A 22,976-nucleotide genomic window follows, 5' to 3' on the forward strand; every position below is an offset into this window, starting at 1 on the left:
GAAGGTTAAACTAATGAAGATATTAAAGTGGAAATTTGAAGTTACAGTTCATGTGAAATCAAGAAAGGAAGTGGGCAGTAGGAGATTCTGTCTTGATTGAAAAGATCTCCAGGTTACCACTGACCCTTGTTAAGTTATAGAGAATATTATACAAATATAAAGATTATTTTCCAAACAGAATATTACTCTTAAGAAAAACAGGCCCACCCAAAAAATGCCCAACCAAACAAGAAGCCTGCATAGGTACACAAGGAGAAGAAAAGTGCTAAGATACACCCAGTGCTTTTTAAATCTCCAACGGAGAAACTATTTAATCTTCTTCATACGTGTCTGATCGTATACATTGTGTCATTGTAACATTCTTCAGGTACTGAAGAATTCATGAGAGAATTCTTTTGCTTAAAACTCCTAAGAGCGTAAATGACATGATTTGTTTGAATTTTTATTATACTGGGAAGAGGCTTCTGGTTCTTTCATGAAGACCTACACTTAGCTATAATTTAGAGGAGACTTTTAACATTAGTGTGTGTGCTGCTGGAACACTGTTGTCTATTGGAAGGCAGAATGAGAACTTTTTTTCAGGTAGGAGGAATTTATAAAGATTAGAAGACTTTATGTGGAATTTGGTTATCTTAAATACTTTAAAAACTTTATTGTTAAGTGATACCAGATTTGGTAGGGGAAGAAGGAAACATTGAAATACAGTTGCACAATTCTCAGTGTGTAAGTGCTAATCTTGATGTGAAACTGTGTGTGTGCATACACATGAAAATGTATATAACATCACAGTTAAACTGCTGTAGTGATGATGTGCTACTGAAAAGGTCAGCCCACATTCCCTCTAGTTCCAGCTACATAGTCCTTTCCTTTCTGGTTACAGTGGATCAAGTGGTTCTTCAATCAAGAATGAATTAGCTTATTGACTTGATCCAGCAGAAAATTACTTATTTGTGAAGTTTCTCTGATTTTTTTTTTTTATTGGAGGATTAGTTTTCCCTCATGTCAGTTCACTGAACCAACTCATCCTGTACGCACTCAGTTGCCAGTTGTGACACAAAAAATGCTGCAGTACACAGCCAGCAGTTGGATGAAGAGAGCAGGACCACCACTTTAGGTAGTAGCTGATAGTTACCTTGTTTTGAAAGTAACATCCAAAACACAAGTTCATGTTACATTTGTTGTAATACTTGTGGATGTTTTGTATTTCATTATGCTTTTACAAAAGTTCATAAAATCTAGTTTTCATGCATTTACAGACAATATGTTTAATTCTTATCAGTCATCATAGGAAACATAGCTAGAGGAAAACAACTTAGTATTAAGGTGTAGTTTGGTAACTGTATGAGCAGTGTCCAATACTTTTTTTTCAAAAAGGTAGAAGGGAGAAACTGCAGACTAATGAACCCTATCCATATACCACAGAGTGGAACAGATTAAAGAACCGCTTTTCTCGTTGGTGAGTTTTCCCTTTTGACACTTAAAGCTTTGTCACTTTTTTCTACTCATTCATATTTGACTCAAGCTCATGCAAGACTGATGATGCTGAAACGTGCAGTCCCTCCTGCCTTCCCTTTTCTTAGCCATGCATTCTTGTCCTCAGTGTCTGTTGATACTGGCATGTGTAGGGAGCTGGGTTAATTAATTAATCCCTCTGAAAACAAGGGGTTTTATTTGCTTTGGGTATTTTGTTATTGTTGTTTGCATCGTTAGCTTTCAGCTGGATCACACAGGTCAGACTCTCACTGCATGGGTGCATAAACACTAGAGTTGATACAGAAACTTGGCAGGACCGTGTGTTGGGTAAGGGTGAGATTTCCCTTTCAATGTCAGGTTAGCTTTAAATTAGCTTGAATCATAAGATTACTCTTTCTGAGAAACTACATCACAAAGTAATGATACTAAAGTCTTTGACTTGGTTGTAAAGAAGAATGCTTCAGGAGTTTTACTGCATTTCCTTTTGTCCCAGCTGTCTGCCTCTTCTCCTTGGAGATTACCACTCCTATAGAGTTTGCCAAAAGGGCTATGTGCCTGGATCTCATCTTGCTGCATATCACAGTCTTGTGGATTCATGGAAACCAAACTTCTCTGGTTTTTAAGCTAGTGGATTGAATCACGGGTGGGAGCAGCTGCGGCATGTGCCTGTGCTCCCTTCTGCCAGCCCTGCAGTGGGGGTAGGAACCTTCTGCAAAAGGGGAAGGAGGACACCTGAGAGTGGTAATGCTGTGAACTGCCTCAGTGAGATTTGTCTGAACTTGTCTTAGTTTCTTCTTATAGCTTATTAACTGACTGATTTATTTTCTGTATTGCAAAAGCCTAATAGCTGCCTGCTGATTGTTACATTAATGATCCAGAGATGTGGAAAAATGGTGAAATTAAATCTGACACAATTATTTCAATTAGTAAAGACTGGAGAAGGCTGTGGAGAATTTCAGAGAAAGCTCACAGGGATAGGTAGAAGGGCATTAGGACTGTAAGTGAAAATAATCTGTTGATAAATGCACAGTATTTTTACTGAAAAGAGCAATTACAGTGTTCATGCATATTGCGGAGTGAATTAACTCTACAATCTCTGGAAAAAGGCCAAGATATCACTACAAGGAACTGATTTGAAAATCTTTTTTTCATAGCATTATTTATCTGAAAAGCAGATTATTACAGTATATATTGAATGAAATAAAAAGTAATACTTAAATTGTCTTGATGCCAATAAGTAATTGGATAAATTTTCAATGAAAGATTATGTACCTGTCATTGTCAAAATCTAGGTGAAGGAGAGCAGAAACATAGAGGATCCTGTATCTGTAGTGTAAATTATTAAGCCTGTAAAATTATTTCCAGATGAAGCAGTCTTCAAAAAGTAGGGATAAATTGAGTAATCTTTTACTAATTTTGGTAGTTAACTTCTTATATGAGTGCTCCAGCTGATTTAAATCTAACTACTTAGCAGCATTCACAAGATCTCATTTGTCAAAGCCTTGTGGTTATTTAAGATACTATCATCTGTCATCATCCTTCACCTCCCTCATTTTCCTCTCCCCTCTCACTCGCTTGCTGTCACAGCTTACGCTGGTGGTTAATGCGGATTTCAGCTAAGATTCTGCACTTTGCACTTGCCCTTTGCACTGAATGATGTTCTTTCTTCTCTGCAGACTTTGAGAGGATGGGCACCTCCAGCAAAGGTGCAGGGTGGAAGGCTGGCAGTGATAATTTTTAAAGCTACAGTAAGCTAAAGGTTTTATTTACCTGCTGTACATCTATGAGATTTTGATGGACTCTAGGACTTAAACAGATTTAATGTACTTCAGGTTTTGATAATAATTCTCTCTCTTTCTGTTGGGCAAATAGTATTTGATGGATTTTTTAAAAATTGTTTTAAAGAGCTATCCATTCCTCAGCCTTCAGCAGAACTCTGTTACGCCCAATAGGAATTTCATAACTTGTCTGAACGTAAGCTGGAATATATGATGGCGAAGTTCACAGAAGGATTTTTGAACAGTTTGTAGTGATTTGAGATTACAGATAGAAGTACAGATCCCCAGTGTGAGCTCAGAAATCTTACGCCTGTTTTACATATTTTGCTTCTGTATAACCAGCAAGATCAAGAGTAGTAGCTATTCTTTCCAAGATCTCCTGTGTTTGTTAAACACTATTGTAATTGTATAAAAAGAACAGTTGGGGTTTTTTTTTGAAATGGGTATATTCTTTTCCAGACTCTTTTTTCTGTAATAATTGAAGTTTTAAGTATATGAATCATGTGGCTATATACATCGTGTACGATAAGTAGTATTCTAATATGTCATATAACCCATGCTATATCTGGAAGGATAAGTACAAAGTTTACTTCAGTGTTCCTGGTGGTTTAGACGTCTGTACTGGTTGACTCTGATACCCACTTAGGTTTGGTAGGCAGTTAGAGGATCCTTCTGTCAGTCTGTTAAAAGCTGTAGTGCAGGTTTACAGGAGTGCCTTGCTTTTTCAGATACTTGTGTGACGATTGACAAGTAGATTCCTAAGTTCATGATTTGTAAGTTGAGGAAAGGAGTTGAGGTCCACATAAAATTGCTATCTTCTCATTTTATGAAAAAGTGTAAAACAACGTATATTGTGCATTCATGTCCTCTTTCATAACTACTGGAGGCAGGAACCTTAAAATTTGTGAGTAAGGCTAGCTAAAGATGCATGCTTTTAATACATCAATTTTCTTAAAAAAAAAATAAAAATTCAGCAGTAATATGCTTTACATTTTTCTTCAGTATCATTGAGGGAGGTTATTTTGCTTGAAAATCTCTTGTCTTTTCCTCCGTTTCTTATCAGTGGGCACTTTCTCTGAAGATAGAATCTGAGTTGTAGCATCAGTATATAAAATCAGAATGATTAATAGCTCAATTACTTAACATTAATTTTAACGCTTTTTGCCTCCAAGCAAATACACACAGAAGGTATCATGTGCTTCTCTGTATGTAAATATATCGTTTGTTTCAGGAGCACCTTCTGTGGCTTTAGAAAGTGTTATGTATGTTCTTGCTCTCTGTGTTACAGATGTGTATCAATGTTTAAAAAGGGCCCCCCTGCAACTTTAGTTTTTTTCTGAAGTATCACATTTTATTTGTTTAATGCCATTTACAGCGTATTAGGAATTTTTCTATTTTCTGTTATCTTGCACGTGTTCAAATGCAAATCTAGAGAACTCTGAATTTCCTGCATTCAGATTAGTCTGGGATTCTTGCTGTATGTTAATATTAAAACCCAAACAAAAGCAAGAAGGCATTTTCCTCATAGAAGTTAAGTGCTTTAAGCTAATCTGACGATGCTTTGGCGACCTTCGGTGTGTTTGGAATTACCAGGACTTGTGTCGAGTGAGAAGCCTGGGTTCACTACTTGTGTTTTGAGAAAGTGGAATGTATATCCCAGGGGCTTGTAACAAATTGGGCCAACTCTTGAACTAAATGGTACAGGCTATAGGGACTCTTGAGAAGCAAAAACTTAACAGTTAAGATCCATGGTGTCACATCAAAATGAATTTTGGTAGTAGATAATGAAGACTATACTGATACAGGAGTTAAGAGTTTGCTTTCTGTGCTAGGCCGTGAGTTATACAGTTCTGCTTCTCACTGGAGAAATGCTGTTTTCTCTGGTTGGTTCTCTAATTTCAATCTTGAAAATAATGTACTTTTAAAGACCATCAGCATTCCTTAAAAATACCTATTTCAAATGAAAAACCAGTACTCCCGTGTGTGATGTGAAGTGATCCTTAATGTTTTTTACTGGAACTTACTGACATATAGAGCAGGAAAATCCATTTTAAAATGTAGAGCAACATTTTGCGAGTCCAATCAACAAACTGTATTTCAAGTTGAGAATAATATCCCTTTCTGTACTTGGAAGACTTCTATGAATGTTTTACGATGTGGTAGGAGTTAGTAAGTAGAATTGCTAGGACACATGCATCACTACATTGGAAATGCTGAAAAATTTGGATTGTGAAATTGTGGGAAGCTTTCCCTTCAAGTGGGATGGGAGAGGGCAGAAAACTAGAATCGAAGTCCTGTCTCCATCAGTGTTCTGCAAGTTTGATGATAGTATCCGATTCATTCTTTACATTCTTCCTCATTTGCTTTAGGAGCTCTTTTCTATTTATCAGATTGGAAAGAGTACTGTCTGACCTCTCTGATCTGCCACTCATCTATTAGAAAAATTCAGAGAACTAAAGGTTATCTTAGATGGTTGAGCTCATGATACTACTTAGAGTGACATTAAGAGAACTCCTACAATTGCAAGCTCATATAAAGCTCCCCTAAATAAGTGTTCAGTCTGATTCCTTCTACTAATTTTAATTCTATTCACTTATGTGTGCCTAGGATAATGCTTTCATTCATTGCTTCATCTACATTATTATATTCGGAGACCCATTCCGTATGGCATTCTATTACTAAATTTGATTTATTGGACCCATTCATGTTTTCTATCAAGTACTTTTTGATGAGCAAGTTGAGTCATATTGATAAATGCAATTCAGAAACAATGTGTCTTTTTTATTGTGTGGGGTTTTTTGTTAACTAGCCATGAAATTTTATTCTCCCTTAGTGTTACTTTGTTGGCACATAAGCATGTGCAGCTGTTATCCTGAGCATAGTAAGAGACAACTAGAAAGTATGAAACCAGAAGAGAGGTGGAAAGGAGGGTAGCACTGTTCACTTTGGAAATTTTTCATTCAGTCCAACCCTAGACTGGAAAAAAACCCAAAAAAACCCAATATTTGTATGAGTAGTATTGTCAGGCTGAAAAGGCCAAACCTTTCAGTCTTCTTTTGGATAATGAGTTGTAAGGGTTCTTCACAAGTGCACATCTATGAGTAGTTCTTTTACAGGTATTTAATGCTGTATCGCTCTATTCAGCTGTCCTGGAAAGAGCTGCAGATGGCAGTCACAACTTTTACATTTTTGGGGGTTTCTTTTTCATTTTGAGTGAGATAGTAAGTTGAGTTAAGATAGTAAAAGAATGAATTTTCAATTTGATAAGCCTTAAAGCAAGTATATTACCCGCCTAACAGTCATGTTTCTCTGTAGGTCTTAATAGAGGGTTTTTTTTTCCCAGACATCTCTTTGGATAAGTACTAAAGATCTTAAAATCAGGTTTTGAGAGGCCAGTGTTATGAGCAGGTCAGTTAGTAAGACTTTGTAAGCTTCGTTTTTGCAGGCCCTTCTTTACCGAGTTTTAGTGACAAAAAGGAGTGAGCTTACCCTAGGATTTTAAGAGCACATATTTCTAATAGAACTTGGCAGTTCAAGGGCTAAAGAACCATTTCAATCTTTTGTGCCCACCCAGTCTCTATACAAATGTAAATATGTCTGTCTTTAACAATTTGCCAAGAAATGTGGTTTTAATTTGTTAGCAGCCATCCCACTCCCTACAGCTCTTTCAGAGTCAAGTCACAAGTCTGGCGGTGCTTTGACGTTTTTCTCTGTCATGGTGTCATTGTTTATACGATGTCTGCTTCTGCTGTCCTCCTTTTTATGCCTGGAATATTTTTCTTTAATTATTTCACTGCTTAAAAGGAATCTGGGATTACTAGACAGGATGAGAGCAGATTAGCTTTTTTTCTTTCTATAACAAGTCCTGAAGTTCCCATAGGAAATAAATCGTATTCTCAAAACAGGCAGTGTTTTTTTATATTTTTTTTTAATTAACTAAAATTATTAAGTCTAATAAAGAAAATAAAGGAAGTATCACCAATAATGGCTGAGTGTCTTAGTAGTATATGGAATGCCCATTGTTGTTATTTATGACTCTCTTTGCCTTCTATTGTGGACTTATTCCAGCCTTAGGGAGTTTACATCACTCCTAATAGCAAAAGGCTCTCTGGTTCCCACAGAGTCTTTCAGAGACTGACTCATATGCCTTATGTTAATTGTTCAGCTCTCAAAATACAGCACTTACAGGGTGTGGTTCCAAGGGGAAAATCTACTGTACTTAGAGGGCATGTTCAGAAGTGTTTCACATATAAATCATTTTGATTTTTAATTTTTTTAACGCCTTAACCCTTTTCTGTCACTGCTTTATGTGATAAGTTATTTGGAAACAAAATAAAAAGTTGATGATGGCGTAGTGAGGGAATGTGTTAGCCCTTCAACTCTGGGCCATTAACTCCAGTCTGACTCAACTCAAAAGTGTCACAGTATCATCATCTTTGCCTCTCTCCAGGGTCTGCTCTTCACACCCTGGCATGACGGTACGCTCTGGGCAGTGATCATACACTTTTCGTAATGAGATGCAAGTTAGAACTGGGGTTTATTGCTTGTCTGCAGTAGTGAGTATGTGCGGACAGGAACTGTCTCCAATCCTCCTCTGGATTTTGTATAAAGTGCTACTTTCCACCCATTGTTTACCACATCTACAAGCACTGCCTTAGTGGACTGGCAATCCTGTCCCAGTGTGCCACATTGATCTCCTCGGCTGAGTACTGAGGAAGGTTTAATAGAATTAGCCTTACCATAAAGCAGAATAAGGAAAGTTCAGATGCTTCTGCCTGTGCTTCTGTTCTCTGGCTAAGTAAGAGTGCTCTCCAGCTGCTCTGATCCAGAATGATTGTGCAAGATTCTTCAGTCTAAGTTGTGTATTACTGGAATTGAGTCTAGTTTCTACAGACTTTGCAGTTAAGAATCTGCGTCTTCTCTTAAAAGAGAAGCTCTTGACAAAGAGCTCTTGAGTATCTTAATATTCCCTTCTTTAATAGTTTACAAAATAAGAAAATGTATTTAGTCAAATTAGGAGAGTCCATACTGCTAGCAAGAATAGAAGCAGCGATTAATCCCTCAGATTAAACTAGTTAGGCTTGATTTCTGAGTTTGAAATCACACTGAATGTATGACCCATGTGTTTTCTGCCTGCTGTAAACATGCATGTTGCAGCATTAGTGGACGGAACTTCATGCATCTATCAATACAAAAATGTTTGTGTAATTTGCCTTTGAAAGGAAGGCTTAAAACAGCTGTAGTGTTTAAACTGTCAAAATGGTTCTATTTCTTTGCCTGACTACTCTCTTTCTGCTTACAAAACAGGAAGTTGTTTTCACTGGTCTATTCTTCTGGAAGGAGCGATGAGGTTTACCCCTCACTCCTTTAAAATAGAAATAAAAATAAAAATGGGCAGGGCTTAATCCCCCATAAGATTCCTGTGGGGTGTTCCAGGCAGTGGCCATGTACATGCTTTGGCCTTCCACTTCTCCAGTTCCTCTCTACTTTCTTTGGTTCTTTTGTACTGCCTGGCTCCAGCTTCCTAGCTTCACAGTGAGGAGTAACAAAATAGTACAAATGAGCACTCCTTACATTTGAGGAGATACAATCAGAAATTGCATCATGCAGGCTGATGAAGAGAAATGCTGTCAAAGAAAAGGAGATGCACAAAGCCTCTTCTCTTTTTTACTTTGCCCCATTTTTTTCTCTTCTCTCCATAGCCTCAGAGATAATACTTTTTTGAAGTATGTGGTAGTTAGGAGTCAGCAGATGGCCCTTCTCTCATTGAGATGGTTTCATTGTGAAAGGAAACGCTCACAGCTTGAAGAAAAAGAGCATTTTCCTTCCTTCCCTCTCGCCCCAGTCTTGTATTATATAAAACCATGGTGCTGCTGTTAGCTGAGACCAGAAAGAATTCCCTTGTTGTCCTGTAGTTGCCAACCCCTACAAGCTGCAAGCGTTTGAATGTTAGTATTAAAAGTTTTAACCCTTGCCTTCTTAAATGTGCAAATAACACTCTCTGTATTTTTTGTAAGTATGGAAAATCATGGGAATTCTTCTGAGAATAAGTGTATAGACCACTGCGCCAGTCAGTCTCTTCAGAAAAAGAAAACAACTGACAAACATGCTCCTGTCTGCAAGAGAGATTCCTGGCATTTGTCACAGTTTGAGCCACAAAGATGTCAAATATTTGCCAACAGTTTCCCCAGATGGTTTGGAAAGCTGCGTCCTTTACATTACAGTCTAGTTTGTTTTCGGTATATTTTAGCATATGAAATATGTTCATTGGGAGTCTGAAAGGGGAGGGAACTGACTAGACTCCCAAATAATTAAAAGATTAAAAAGTATTCTGTTTCTCTTAGGCTGCTCAGATCAAAATAATAAAGAACAGATGTAAGTCTCAGTATTAGAAATTGAGTTTTATGTTGAATAATCATAGCTTGATGTGTCATGTTTTAAACCTGTGTTTTCTTTTGGAGCAGAAAGAAGAACTTTCCAATGGGATGTCTGAATATTTTACTGAATCTGATGAGAACAAGAAGCTTAAAATTAGTCTGAGTGAACAGAAAAAGCAAGACATCTTGAAAGAAATGTATGTCACTACCCTTTCTAATGTGTAAAATTTATAATCTGTTGAGATTTGGGTAACTAGAATCTAGCCTATGTAATAAAATTTCAAATAATATTAACTCCTTTGCAAAAGATGATTTAATTACTACGTGACTACTTAGTGCAGCGTGGCTTATCCACTCTAGTGTGGATAAGCACATAACATGATCCTTGTTGTTTTGTACAGCATGAAAAAAGCTATTACAACCCACCTAGATACCTCACATAGTGCTAGGCAAAATGAAAACAGGGTCTTTTTTCCTCAAGTGAAGCTCTGAGCCAAAATAAATATGAGATGTTTGAATCTACTCTGCAAATGTAGTTTTTGTTCATTTTGAGAGTCTTTGGTATACCACATTATTAGTCTGGATCTTTGGTCACAATTAAAGAGTGTCCCTGGTGTAGTGGATGCGAGGTGTTAGTTGGTCAGCTGAACATTTTACTGGTCCTCAGGTTGCTGTTCCCATTCTTACTTGCGCAAGCTGCCAGTAGCCCCAAATCAACTGTGAAATCAGGGATTTGCTTTGAAGCCTGGCAACTTGTCTTTTTACCCATGTTGCTCCACCTGTGTTTTTAGAAATGAGATTTTGAGGTAAGCCAGCTCTACCTATGTTGGAAGAGACCTCTTTCTGAAGAGTGGATACGCTGACCCGGGAAGTACTTGGCATCAGCAGAGCAGCAGAAAGTGGTCTCAGCATAGTACTATCTTTAGACTCAAAGTTTTACATAGGCAGCTTCAGTACTATGCATAAAGTTCATCTTACAGCCTATGTGAAATGTAGATCTGTAGGTAACATGCTGCTGAGGAGTGTTTATGTACTGACACTCCATCATGTCCCTTGTGACTCCATTTTCCTGTACAGAATATCAGTTCATATAGAACTTTTTTCCCTTTTAGAGTGTCATCTACTTGCATTACTTAAGTCCTTTCCAGATGAACGGGCTTGGTACTAGATGAGTAGTGGTTAACTTTAAAGTAATGCTTTGAAATGTCCTGGGAAAAATTCCAGAGGAACATTTTAAAATAGAGATTAGAAACTCTCACACAGAGACACACACACTGCCTCTCCCCGCCTGCCCCCCTCTGTTCTTTAGATATACATTATACATGTGACTATATGGGAATGGTTTGAAATCATTTAGGCACTTATGAAATACTATTTTATCAAGCCAGTTTGGGAAGGAATTCAATATACTTATGCAGCGTTGACCTTTAACATCTGTAATGAATCCGGTTTTGCCTCTTGGAATAGAATGTGAACTCCTTCATGGCTTAGTCATTAATAAATAGGGTTCCCCTAGTGCAGTGGAAAATCAAATGGATAACACTTGATATTATCCACGCTAAGCAAACATTAATGCTTGTCAAGATGATATATAGGGTTTTTGTCCATATTCAGAAAGAGGGTTGCCGTAATGGTGTTTCAGAATTTGGAAGAAGGGCAGATTGAGGTTGTGAAGATTCTTTTTTTTTATTTAAAAACAAACTTCCTTTTTTTTGCAGTGTGAAAAGGACAGAAATAAAGAAAAGTAGCATGAGCAAACCTCAATTCAGCAAGGACTCCACAAAAATGTGTTTTGGCTCAGTGGACTTGAAGACAGGGAACAGAAAGAACGACTGTCAAACTTCTCTCAGTCCTCAATCTGAAGTGAAATGTAGGAGTACAGGACAGCTAAAGGACTACATAAACACAACTGAGAGCAACTTGGAGCTTCCTGTTTTAGAGCTGGAAAATTATGTTAATCGGAGACAGCCAGATGCTGTTAGCAGCCAGCAAAAACCTCACTCTGTGGAGTGCTTGAAGTCAAGTCTTCTAAGCGAGAACCCTCCTTGTAGCTCTGAGTCAGCACTGCTAGGTCCAAAACAAAGTCAAAAAGTGACCAAAACACAGGCTCAACAAAAGAGCTGTGGTTCAGAAGAAAAGTTACAGCATTTCAAAAAAGTATTCTCTGAAGAGGGCCCTTTAATGCCGAGCAATACAGAAATGAGTGAGTGTGGTGATGATTGTTTAGGTCCATTCCTGCAGGAGAAGACCCCACTTAATTCCGGCTTGTTTTCTAAACAAGACTCCGCAAAGACTGTGTCTGATGAAGAGTCACTAACTTTGGGAAGAAACCTCTCCCGGCCTCTTTCTGTGAGAAACAATATAGTACAGACAAACAAAAATGAGCCAAGCACCACCACTGAAGAATTGCCTGTGATGCCATCATCTTGTTTAGAACTGCAGCCTGTGTATTCAGAGAAGCTTTCCCAAAAAAGAAAAAGAGAAGTTGAAAATGGTCTCAGGAAGTTAAAACTGCGAAGGCTTAAGAAATCATAATCTGAAATATTACCTCAATGGCATGGGTGGACAGCCAAATTTGTGTTTCGAAAGCATATGGAAAAAGTAGAAAGTAATTCAAAATAATGAAAATAAACATACAAACTCAAAATTTGATAGAACTTTTAAAGAAAATTTCATGAACTAAGTATCTGAGTTGTTTGGAACAGTAATGAAGGTAATTCTGTTAAGTCTTTAGGAATTAGGCATGTAGCTATTGTATGAACTAGTGTAGTGTTTATAGGAAGGAAAATCTCTTATAGTATTTACTAAGCAAAATTTTATATCTGTGTACGTTTTAATACTATTAAAAACTCAGTTGATGACAGCAAAAGTTAAAACCACTTTTGTGATCTGTTAGCAGCTGCAGTTATTCAGTGTTTTACTTGTTTCTGAACACATAGTTTATTTTAGTAAAAATTAATCCTTTCTCTCTCTCTCTGTGTTAGGAAGTTCATAGTTTATTCATATGATCTTTACAACAGGAAGGCAAATTGAGTTTATTTCAAATTAATCTTTAGCCAGGTTTTAATGTTGCTCATAATTTAAGGCTCACCTTTTCAGTGGAGTTTCAAAATAACTATAGTTTGTGCCTGTGCAGTTTTGATATGAACGTGCATTATTAACCCAAGTTGTGGATACAAGTGATCATGCACTTAGTCTTTGGAAGAATGAAGACTGCTTTTATAAACACAGTCACCTGGATGTGCAAACATTACTTCTAGGAAAAGTTCATACAGAAACATGCATACACATGTGAACGCATTCATGTTTCAAAATCAGGCCTTGACTGTGTGCAAGGACTGTTTTTTAGGTGTTAGCAATACCCAGTTATTTCATATTTTAAAATAGAGGTAATTTTTAACTGCACAAGCCTTTTTAATACGGCTTTTGTAACTTGTATGCTAATGCACTACGGAAATGTATCTTTTTCTTTCATGCCTATCTTTTTAAAATGTTTAAAATAAAATCCTAAGCAATTTTTTTTGTCATTCTCTCAAAATCAGTGTGACTGCAGACATTTTATGTGAAGCAGTTTATAAAATCTTACTGACATACGCTTAGGATGATGGTTATCATTTAGGTTAAGAAGATTGACATCCATAAGCATTAGAGTTGGTAGTGTATTACAGGTCCTCATGAGACTTAGCACCTTGGCAGTTGACAGCAAGACACCGTCAGTTGAGCAGTATCTTTCTGCTAGAAACGGTTTCTGCTTTTGCTGTAAATGAAAACGCCTGCTAGAAAACATTTTCTCTTGTTTTCTTTCAGCCTGTTTGTATACTGTTTCTCACAGTGCTTTGCAGTAAGGTTGCTAATGCTCACCAATCTTCAGGCTCTGCAAAAAGGTCCTTCCTAGTAGCAAGCAAAGGAACCTGGGTTTGGAGGAAGAATAGCCTGAGGTATATTTACTGATGTCTTTTGTATGGGCTCTAGATACTGGGCCAGGAAGTGAGTGAAAAGCACCTTTAAGGACTTAGAAGAGATATAAGGACATTTAATTAAGTATGTATCAGGAAAAGAAGAGTACTTAAAATAATTTAATAGTTTATATTAAAGTTTTAGCATATATTTTCTGGATGGCTTCTTTAAGTGCTTACAGTGAATAAACTGATAAGAAGTGGTACAAGCACATATTCTAGACTACAGTTTTAACTTTCTCTTATTTCTGCTTTGCTTTTGCTTGGATCTTTGCGAATTTCCCATGATATTCTTGGTTGTAAAGCTACCTACAGGAGAGGTTTAGATGATAATGCAGTAACAGACACATGTTCAGTTTACAAAAGTAATTCAGTTACTTCATTTCATTTCTGGTTAGGAAAAAGACCTTGTGCTTGCTTTTGGAGACTGGCAGACATGCTGATTTTATCTGTGAAAATTGTGGATGGTCTTGAGCAAGTACGTTCCAAGCTAATACTGCTAACAATTTTTGATTCTGAAGTTTTCCTTCTTGCCTTTCTTCTCTCCAAATCTATTTAACCTTGGTTATTAGAAACCTTACAGTTTGTATCATTACATACCGTTATTATGTATAGTTTAACCTTATAATTACAATTTAGTTTTAATCTGAACTGAATAACATACCTACATGCACACTTACAAATGAATGTCATACATTTATAGAGGACTTGGGGAGGTTAAATAATTGTCTATGTAACAAAGAAGACTTGATTTTCCCTTCAGGATATATTATGTTACTTACAATGCTGTTTGCCATCGCTGCACTGATATATGGGAACATCCTCCTTTTAAAACAGTGACCTTATAGCAATAAGAATTGTAGGGCTAGATTGAGCAAAGGTGTTAGAGCCTAGAGATTCAGAACAAATACAAGTGGACTTTCTGAAAAATGCATAGCTGCATCATTTTTGCTGCAGTTACTGACTTGTTAGGTTCCTGAGCTCTTCTGAAAGAACCTCTGCTTTCTAGCTGCATATTTAGAGCTTAATAGCTTCAAGAAGCTGTTTCATGGGTCCTCTCAGAAATGTGGTTATTCAGGAAAAGAGCTTTGAACTCATGGTCATTTCTGGATTTTAGATGGTGTCGCTGCTCAAAACTGTTCTTTCTTTGGTCTGTGAGCAGGTCTGTTATTAAAGTTTCCCTTTTGCAGACCTTATTTGTGTTTTACCTGTGATATCCAGGCTGCATTGTTTCCACGTGTCTCTGTTGTCTCTGTGCTTGAAGCCCAAGGTTGTCTTCTCAGTCTTTGTGTTTATCTACAGTCCACCTGTGCCCAGCTCACCAAGGAGGGTGTAGTCTGATGTGCTTTTGAACCACAAACCTGATTTCCTAAATCAGGTTTAGGAAAAAAAACCTGGCAGCTGGAAACTGAGCTGAGTAAAAGTAGCAGTTTTTAAGTCTTGGCCTTGGCTTTCTATTACCAATTTGCTTCAGAGCTGCATTAGCATACCTTTCTGTTAAAAGTAATGAATATTTAAGACTGTTCTGTGCTAACACTGCCACTGAACACATAAACTTTCTTTGGTTCATTTTTTTTTTATTTGGGTTTGTTTGTTATGTTGGGTGGTTTTTTTCATTTTCAGAGCTGCTTTGAACTCACCTGAAATATGTGTAGATCTGAGACTGGCTAAAGCCCATATTGCAAAGCTTACACTGAAAAAGACGTATTTGTCTTTAAGAGAAAGAATTGTCTGTTCCAAACCAGCCAGCTTTGGGGTTTGTTTTGTTTTGTTTTTTTAACAAATCATCTGGTTAATTTGGTCTGTGCTGCTTGCTGATAGTGAAACAGTCCTTTCCTAGCCAAACACTTTCGAGTGTGTGCAGATGATCATTTCCATTATTCTTTACATCAAAGTAGTTAATAATATTTTTTTAGTGAGCTTTTGTGCTTAAACACACGTCAGAAGCTGGACCAGCCTTTTATATATTTATTTATAAAGAGGAAGCAGGTTGATGTAAAATCTCCCTTGCCCAGTGTATGTCGATAGGAAGGTTTTAACTATTGCAAGAGTTATTTTGAGTAACGAGCTTTGTGCTAGTTGTGATATTATCTGTCAGATTGTAGTTCTGCATACCAGGGTCTGGAGCGTATGTTAGTGTGTTATTACAATTGCATAGCCATGGTTCTGTGTTACGCTTGGCTTGAGTTACTTCAAGAGCACCTATTTCTAACAAAAAAGGGAAAATTTAAAGCACCAAAACTTTCCTTTCTACAGGTTTTGACTAAGTGAGGTGTTTAAGTAACCTTCTGAAGGAGTTTATTTTGTCAGTGTGAACTTCCTTTCCTCTTGCTGCTCTGCATGTGGGTCACATTGGCTGAGTTTTAATTGGCATTTTAATATCATCATCTCTTTGGCTTTTGACTGGAAAAATGGACCCTTTTTCAAGGAAAAAGTTGGAGGAAATAATTTTTTGTTTGCAGTTGGAATAAGAAAGATGTAAAATGTAGCTAGACTATCCCAGACTGCACATTATGAATAGTTTTCTCCTTGCCTATATCAGTATCTAATAAGTTTCATACTGTATTAAAACACCGCAGGCTTGAGCAGAGTTAACAGAAGGAAGAGTCTTCTAGCCAACATTGGGAAGTGTGGGTTGGCCTCAGAAATTAGCTTTAATAATAGGCACTCCTCACTGCTTTGCTTTTTGCTTTTTTCTTCTCTAATAAGCGTTAACTAGCATCCAAAAACCCATGTGAACAAGATGTGGGATGAGGGAATAGCAGCACACTGAGCCTTTCATCAAAGGGATATCAAAGCACACTGCAGCCCAACCTAGAAGGGATATGAATATGCTTCTTTGGACAGTTGGGGCAGCACTGAGGGTAAGCAATTTCTTCAAGGTAAAGCAAGCTGGTTAAGGAACTTGTACTGCAGATTCTTTCATCAACTCATTGAAGTATTTTTGAACACAGTTCTTCCATCTTTTTCACCTTTTTTCCCCCAGTCATTAAAATGAAACCTGGCAGTGCGTGACCTTGTCCTTACCACAGTGGCAATAAGGTGACTTTTTAGATGGGCACTATTTGTTTTGTTTGGTGTCAGCTTATGCTGAGAAATCCTCAAAGAGCTGTGAAAATGATGTAGTGTCACAGGGCATTTCAGCTGTCACCTGGAAACTGTGTAGGGAATTACCCTCCACTGTCCTGCCTCCTTTACCATCCATTTTAATTATTTCAGAGCTGGGAATTGGTTCCCACAAGAGCTGACAATGCACCTTTTTTGAATGAGAATTTCAGTGCTTTTGCTCCCATTCTGTCAAAGTTAGGTCCTTCAGTATAGCTGAGACATGGTACCTCAGTGTTAGGAACTGGTAATCTAGCTCCATGACTGCTTTATTTGCTGACAGAATAATTGCTTTTTGATTTATGCATCAGATCTTTGAAGAAAAGTGTCTTGAGCTAGAATTCTAGAGATGGGCATGCCCCTTTTTAATATTAATATGATCTCATAGTGCCAGAATGAAAAGGACAGATTTATTTCTCCACCCTGTAGAGAAACTGGTTGAAAAAATTTGCACATCACAGAGAAGGCGTTTACTGGAAGATCTGGGCTGCAATGCCAGGCTGACGCCCTGACTGATACCACATCGCTCCACTGCTGCCCCAGTGCTAGGTAAGCCATATGCTGAACCTCCATCTGGTGGCCAACAGACCATTTGGAACCATCACCATTTTCCTCTTCCTCATTGCCAGAAGTTGGAATTCATTGCTGTGCAGCTATCTTACTGTTTTATCCCTCTTTTGGGAACAACAGCGAACCTTGAAAAGCAAACTCTGTATGCACTGGTAAACAGTAATCATGATGGCCACTGGTGTCAATACCGAAAAAGAGGAAGATGACAAATTCTTAAATATTCTTACTCCTTTTAGAAGGGAGGGGAAGTTTATGCAATCACTTCCATCTTTGGGGGAGGAAAAGGCTGAATTTGGTACTTCCCTTGTGAGAACTTCTCATCTTTGCATACGCTAATACAAACATCAAGCTTTTTGCCTTGTGACTTGTTCCAGAAAGACTCCAGAAATGGCACAGGTGGCGATCTGGGCCCTCAGCTTGCTGAGGAGGCAAGGCTAGCTTGAGCCTGACAGCGAAACAACTGAACCGTGCGCTCTTCAAGGAGCAACGGAGAGCATAACCTTGTACATTTTCTAGCTTGGCAGAGAGCTGATTAATAATATTAACTCTTGTTGTGCAGGCACTGTTTCCATGGGAAGGAAAATAGCTTCATCTGTAAAATTGCTTGAAGGTGCTAATCTCACATTTAGGCCCTGAACTTTTATGTTACTCACTAGGCTTTGGAGGTACAAGCCCTCGCTGTCTGTCATTTCTGCCATTAGCAATGCACCAATAGCTGCTCCCAAGGCTCCCTTTACCCCCGTGACAGGAATATATTGGCATTAAGGCTGACGTAAGTTGCACCATCAGCGCCTTTTCGCTAGCTACCTCTGTGTAAGATGGGCCCTTTCCATGCAGAGATGCAATTGCTTTGATGTGGCTGTGTTCAAGCCACAAGCTCAAGTTGAACCAAATCCAGCTCTAGCAGGTTCAGTTAGCTGTGGGTAGAGCCAAGCTGAGGGTGCTAAGGAGAGTAATTTGTATTTTATTTTTTTAAAGCTCCTATGTTTAAATGGCAGCTCATGAAGCACGTTTCTCAGTTCTAAGCTGAATAAGCAGCCAAAGAACAAACACACACTAGCAGCGGGAAACTTCACCTGACTAAACAGAATGTATCTTCCCAAAACAGTAAACTGTGAACTGGCAAAGTATAATTTCCACAAAAATAAATGTAGAAATAATAGGAAAGCCTTAAACGTCATGTTTTTATTTCTTTTCATGACAATGGAAAACTCTCCATATAGCAGCCCCCAGCTTGGTGGTGGTTCTGGGCTTTGGAAGACTGTTCTTGTTTTAAATTCATTCATGTAAATTTTGAAGCTACTACTGAGATATGAAGATATAATTTTAAAATATCATTACAGCAGTTTCACAGAATTATCTTTCCTTGCTCTGTCCAACTTGTGCAGCTCTAATTTTGTAACACTATGAGGTAGCAATGAAAGGAGTTATATGGGAAAACTGGGTTGTGTGTGGAGAAACTCTGCAGGAACAAAACCTCTGCATGGTCAGTGCAGTATTTGGTAGCACAGGAAAGGCTGGAAATAAGTTAATGAATCCTGGGCCCAGGATTCATTTGAAGTCTTGAAGCTTGGGGAACCCAGGTTTTGCTCTCTAATGAGTCCAGAGATCTAAACAAACAGCTTTGTCACATGTTCAAGACATATTCAAGTCTGTAATTAGAATTTGCCTCAGTATGTTTCACAGTAGCCTGTCAAATACCTGTTTCTAGGACTAGCAAAAGCCCTATTTTTTTTTCTTTTGCTTAATAGAAGGCAGACTGATTTATTCCTATAAATTCAGGTAAAAGTGTTTCAGCACCACTGCATTTGAGACCTATGTGAACAGTAGACTTCAAGAAGATGGTTAATTCAACATTAAAAGCATGGCGAAAGTATTCAGTGAAGAGCCTCACATTGTGCCTCTGAGGCAGGTGGAAGATTCCATTATCTTCAAGTGGCATTTTTTTTTTTCAGATGCAACATTTTTGCTTTACTGCAGGTTGCAGAAGTCAGGGAACAAAAGGAAATAAATACTCATGGGATTTGTTTGATGAGGCTGAAGTGATCAGATGAAGTTAATCTGGTTGATTTCCCATTCAGCAGGCAGTGAACTGCTGCTTCTCTGGTACTGAAGTTATGTGGCACATGATTGTGAAGAGCAAGAACAGCCCCCTGGCATGGCAGTGTAGCGATAACTTAGAAATCTCCTTTTCAAGTGAGTTTGAAATAAAAAGTAACACTAAACAAATTTTATCAATTTTTTTTTGACAGCTGTAAAGAAGTTACAGTACACAGTATGCCTTGCTATTTGATTTTTTAAGTGGTCACTGTATTGATATCGCAGCAATCTTTATGTAAGAAATTTACCACAAACAACATACAGATGAAAAAGCCTCACCTTGCAGTGGGCTAGTTTAAGCTAAAGTACAAGCAGCAGCCTGACTCTTTTAGAATATATTCCAATTGGAGTTTGTTGCACATTAACTGTTCCTTCAGATTTGTACCAGCACCTCACTAAAACAAATATGCAGCTTCGTCAGGAAATCGTGCTAAAATAAGAGCAGACTATCCAATAGTGAACCCATACTTACACACATAGCCCCTGCACTATTTAGCATTAAAAGCCATTGTGTGGAATACTTTAAGAGTTTATTTTATGCTTTACCAAGCACTTTTTGCCCATTAGAAATCAGTCTGATCTATGGATCTTTTCCCATCCAGGTCAGCAGTTTGGATCTTGCCTAGCTACTGAGATTTGGTTACTACCTGGTGGTAGCTCATAGGCTCATGCAAAGTAAACCCATTGCACAATTCCAGTCACACCATCCTCCTCTTAGAAGTACATGGAGATGCAGTAACCAAAAGCCATTGAGAACAAGAGAGCTGCTGCTTTCAAACCCTTTCAGTCTGATTTGGAGCCAGAGGGGAGCATGTAATCATCTAACAAAAACCAAAAAACCCTGACTCCACCGAAATTGGCAGCAGGCCTTGGAAATGTAAACTGGCACCTGCCTCCGTTTTTGCACAGCTACATCGTGGGAACACCTCCCACCTCAATAATCTCCACGCTCTTTTACATTTTCATACAAAAAATTTAATAAATATTACTTTTCAAGATTTATTGCCAGGAACAACACATCAAAGATGTATTTTCATATAACACTAATATCACAATACAAGGCATCTTCTTGATCTCGATGGTTAACCACCGAGATGACTATGTTTATAAGCCTTTTGATCTTAAACATCGTAATAGCACTTTGATTTCCTCACTTGTTAAGGCGGGCAGTGTGATCTATGGCAAACCTACACAGTGATCTTACTGGACATTCTACTGTTCAAGTATTCAACAACTAGCTTATTAGAATACTCCCTAAATGCAGTAGATTACAAAAGAAGTCAAATCTACAAGTGGTTCAGTATTACATATTCATGGTGAGGAAAAAAAATTAATCAGAATTTACAAAATAAGATTGCTGTGTTTCCAACTTCACACGCTAATTTGATATTTTAATTACATGCAACCACTCACATTTCATCTACATAAAGTAATAGTTCTGTTCCCTTAAACTGCTTTTCTTAGCAGATTATCTGCCTGTCACTCACTTTTCAAGTCTAAAGCAGCAAAAAAAAGTTTCTAGTCTAATTATCTAAACTGCCTCAGTCAGTACTTACAAATAGTCTTAAAGTGATACTATGGAAGGTGTTTCAAACATTTGACATTGTACAAAAACCAGCATCAAGGCATGAAAGCCCATCCTGTTAAAAATAAACTATTTTAGAACACCTTAGTTTTGGCATATAGGCAACATGTAACAAGAAAATAAATTCAAAATAGAGAAGCCACAAGCTTACGATGCTATCAAAAACCTTCAACTCTAAACACGTACATATAAATAAAAAGGAATGATATTTTAAGGCTCTTGATTATTAAGTTAATAAATCAAATATACACAGTGATTAATAAAAAAAGAATTATTTACATATCTATACAAACTTCTATTTTTGACACATTTTCCTCTTTAAATTCTTCATTTACCAGCAACTGCTGACAAGTTCCCCCCACCCGCCCCCAACAAAAATACAATAAAAAAATAAATAATAAACTTACTTTTGATAGTTGCTGTGGTTCTGAGCTGCAAAGGCACTTTCAAATACAGAACTAGTTGTACGTCACCATAAAACCAATATACAAAAAACTCAAATTCAATAAATATAAATAAAATGTATTCTTCTAAAGAGACTGTATAAATTGGGACATCTGGCAGGAAAAAAAAATTAACGCTAAGGAGGAGTAATAAGGCTATGCAATGCCTTATGGAACGTTTCCTTGATGTATCAGCTGCAGCCGAAGTTACGCGAGGGCACTTTTGACTAGTTTTGCATAGCTGTGAAATGCAGCACTTGGTATTTCCAGCCAACCACAGCAACTATCATTGCCAGTGTAAGCCAGCTTGTCAAAACTTAAATTAACACAGGGATTCTAAGTAAGTAATAGCCTTAGACTCAAATATTACACAACAATTTAAGAATTACAAGCTCTTGAGTGCCTTTATAATGCTATTTAAAGGCCCTGCATGGCAGCACCCCACTGTCTGCTATACGATGTACTCCATTCTATTTAGGCTTTGTGCACTTTCCAAGTCTCTGTTGTCTTGTTTATTTGTCCAGTTCGGGTGTTTTGTGGGGGTGCTGTTGGGGGGCTTTTCATCTCTGTCTACCAAAGTGTATGCTGGCTGCTTGGTGAATCGGGCCTTCTGCTGGTGTTTGTCCATGTCGTCTTCCTCCACCTCTGAGTTGTGTGTCCTTATTTTGGCAATTTTAGAGTTTTTGTTTTCATAGTCTTTAATTGGGACAGTATTTGCTCCATGCTTCTCAATAGGGTTTTTTATCTGATTTAGCTGCTCTCTTACGTTGTTGGTAGTGTTGTCATCGGATGCCGTGTGAGTATGACTGCTCTGCTTTCTGCGCTTTCGAATGCACCAGTAAAAAACAGTTACCAGGCAACAGATCCAGGCTACTGTTAGGACTGAGCTCAGTAATGGCACCAAGAAATCTGGAAGAGATATGAGACCGGTTAACCCTGCTGCAAACCAAGTGCTTCAGTCAAGGCTCTGTACAAAGAAAACTGATCTCAGTTCTAAAGCCTTATTTTTTCATTGGGATCCAGATGGTAACATAAGAATCATCCTGGCTCTTTTAGCATACAGGGTGTTTAAAGTGAGTTTAGGACTCAGGAGTACTGTCGGAGAGCCCTCTTGGAAAACATCTTCCTCATATGCAGAGCCTGTCAGTGGCAGGAGTAACTGCCAGGGCTCCCAGCTCAGAGGGAGCATCTCCTGCCCTGGGGGTACTTGGTGGCTCCATACCCACTGAGGTAATTTCTCTCTCCAGTGGTGGCTGTTAGTAAGATGCCAGTGCATGCCTGGTGCTATGTGGCAAGCCAATAATGGACACCACTGACAGTATTTACTTAATCACATCTGGACAGTGGCATTGCCAGCTAAATACACAGGAGCTTTCAGAGCCAGCCAGTTGCCGCCACCTTTCCTAGTTCTCAGTGAACAGATTACGCCACCGTTTTAGAGCATTTTGGGAACTTTTTTTTATTGTTTAAAGTACTAAGATCCTGGTGCAAAGCTCTTTATTGTTGCCAGTTAACAGGGCCAAGAGACAGAGATTCTCAGACTTGCTACAAATCTCAGAAGTGAGAAAAGCTTCACCTGCACTGAAAGA

The 22,976-nt window shown here is 38.1% G+C and overlaps 2 protein-coding genes across 2 annotated transcripts in view; one reads left to right on the forward strand and one right to left on the reverse strand.

Moving 5' to 3' along the window:
- SLX4IP (SLX4 interacting protein) overlaps positions 1-12,163 on the forward strand; it is a 63,932-nt gene extending 51,769 nt beyond the window's left edge. The window contains exons 6-7 of the mRNA XM_010192262.1: positions 9,716-9,825; positions 11,347-12,163. Of these exons, the coding sequence (XP_010190564.1) occupies positions 9,716-9,825; positions 11,347-12,163 (927 nt within the window). The remainder of the gene's footprint in view (positions 1-9,715; positions 9,826-11,346) is intronic.
- An 8,561-nt stretch (positions 12,164-20,724) lies between these two features.
- Positions 20,725-22,976, reverse strand: part of JAG1 (jagged 1) — a 35,128-nt gene continuing 32,876 nt past the window's right edge. Inside the window, exon 27 of the mRNA XM_010192263.1 lies at positions 20,725-22,296. Coding sequence (XP_010190565.1) covers positions 21,839-22,296 — 458 coding nt within the window. The 3' untranslated portion in view covers positions 20,725-21,838. The remainder of the gene's footprint in view (positions 22,297-22,976) is intronic.

This window comes from Mesitornis unicolor, unplaced genomic scaffold (genome assembly GCF_000695765.1).
Source record: "Mesitornis unicolor isolate BGI_N332 unplaced genomic scaffold, ASM69576v1 scaffold4529, whole genome shotgun sequence".
NCBI lineage: Eukaryota > Metazoa > Chordata > Aves > Mesitornithiformes > Mesitornithidae > Mesitornis > Mesitornis unicolor.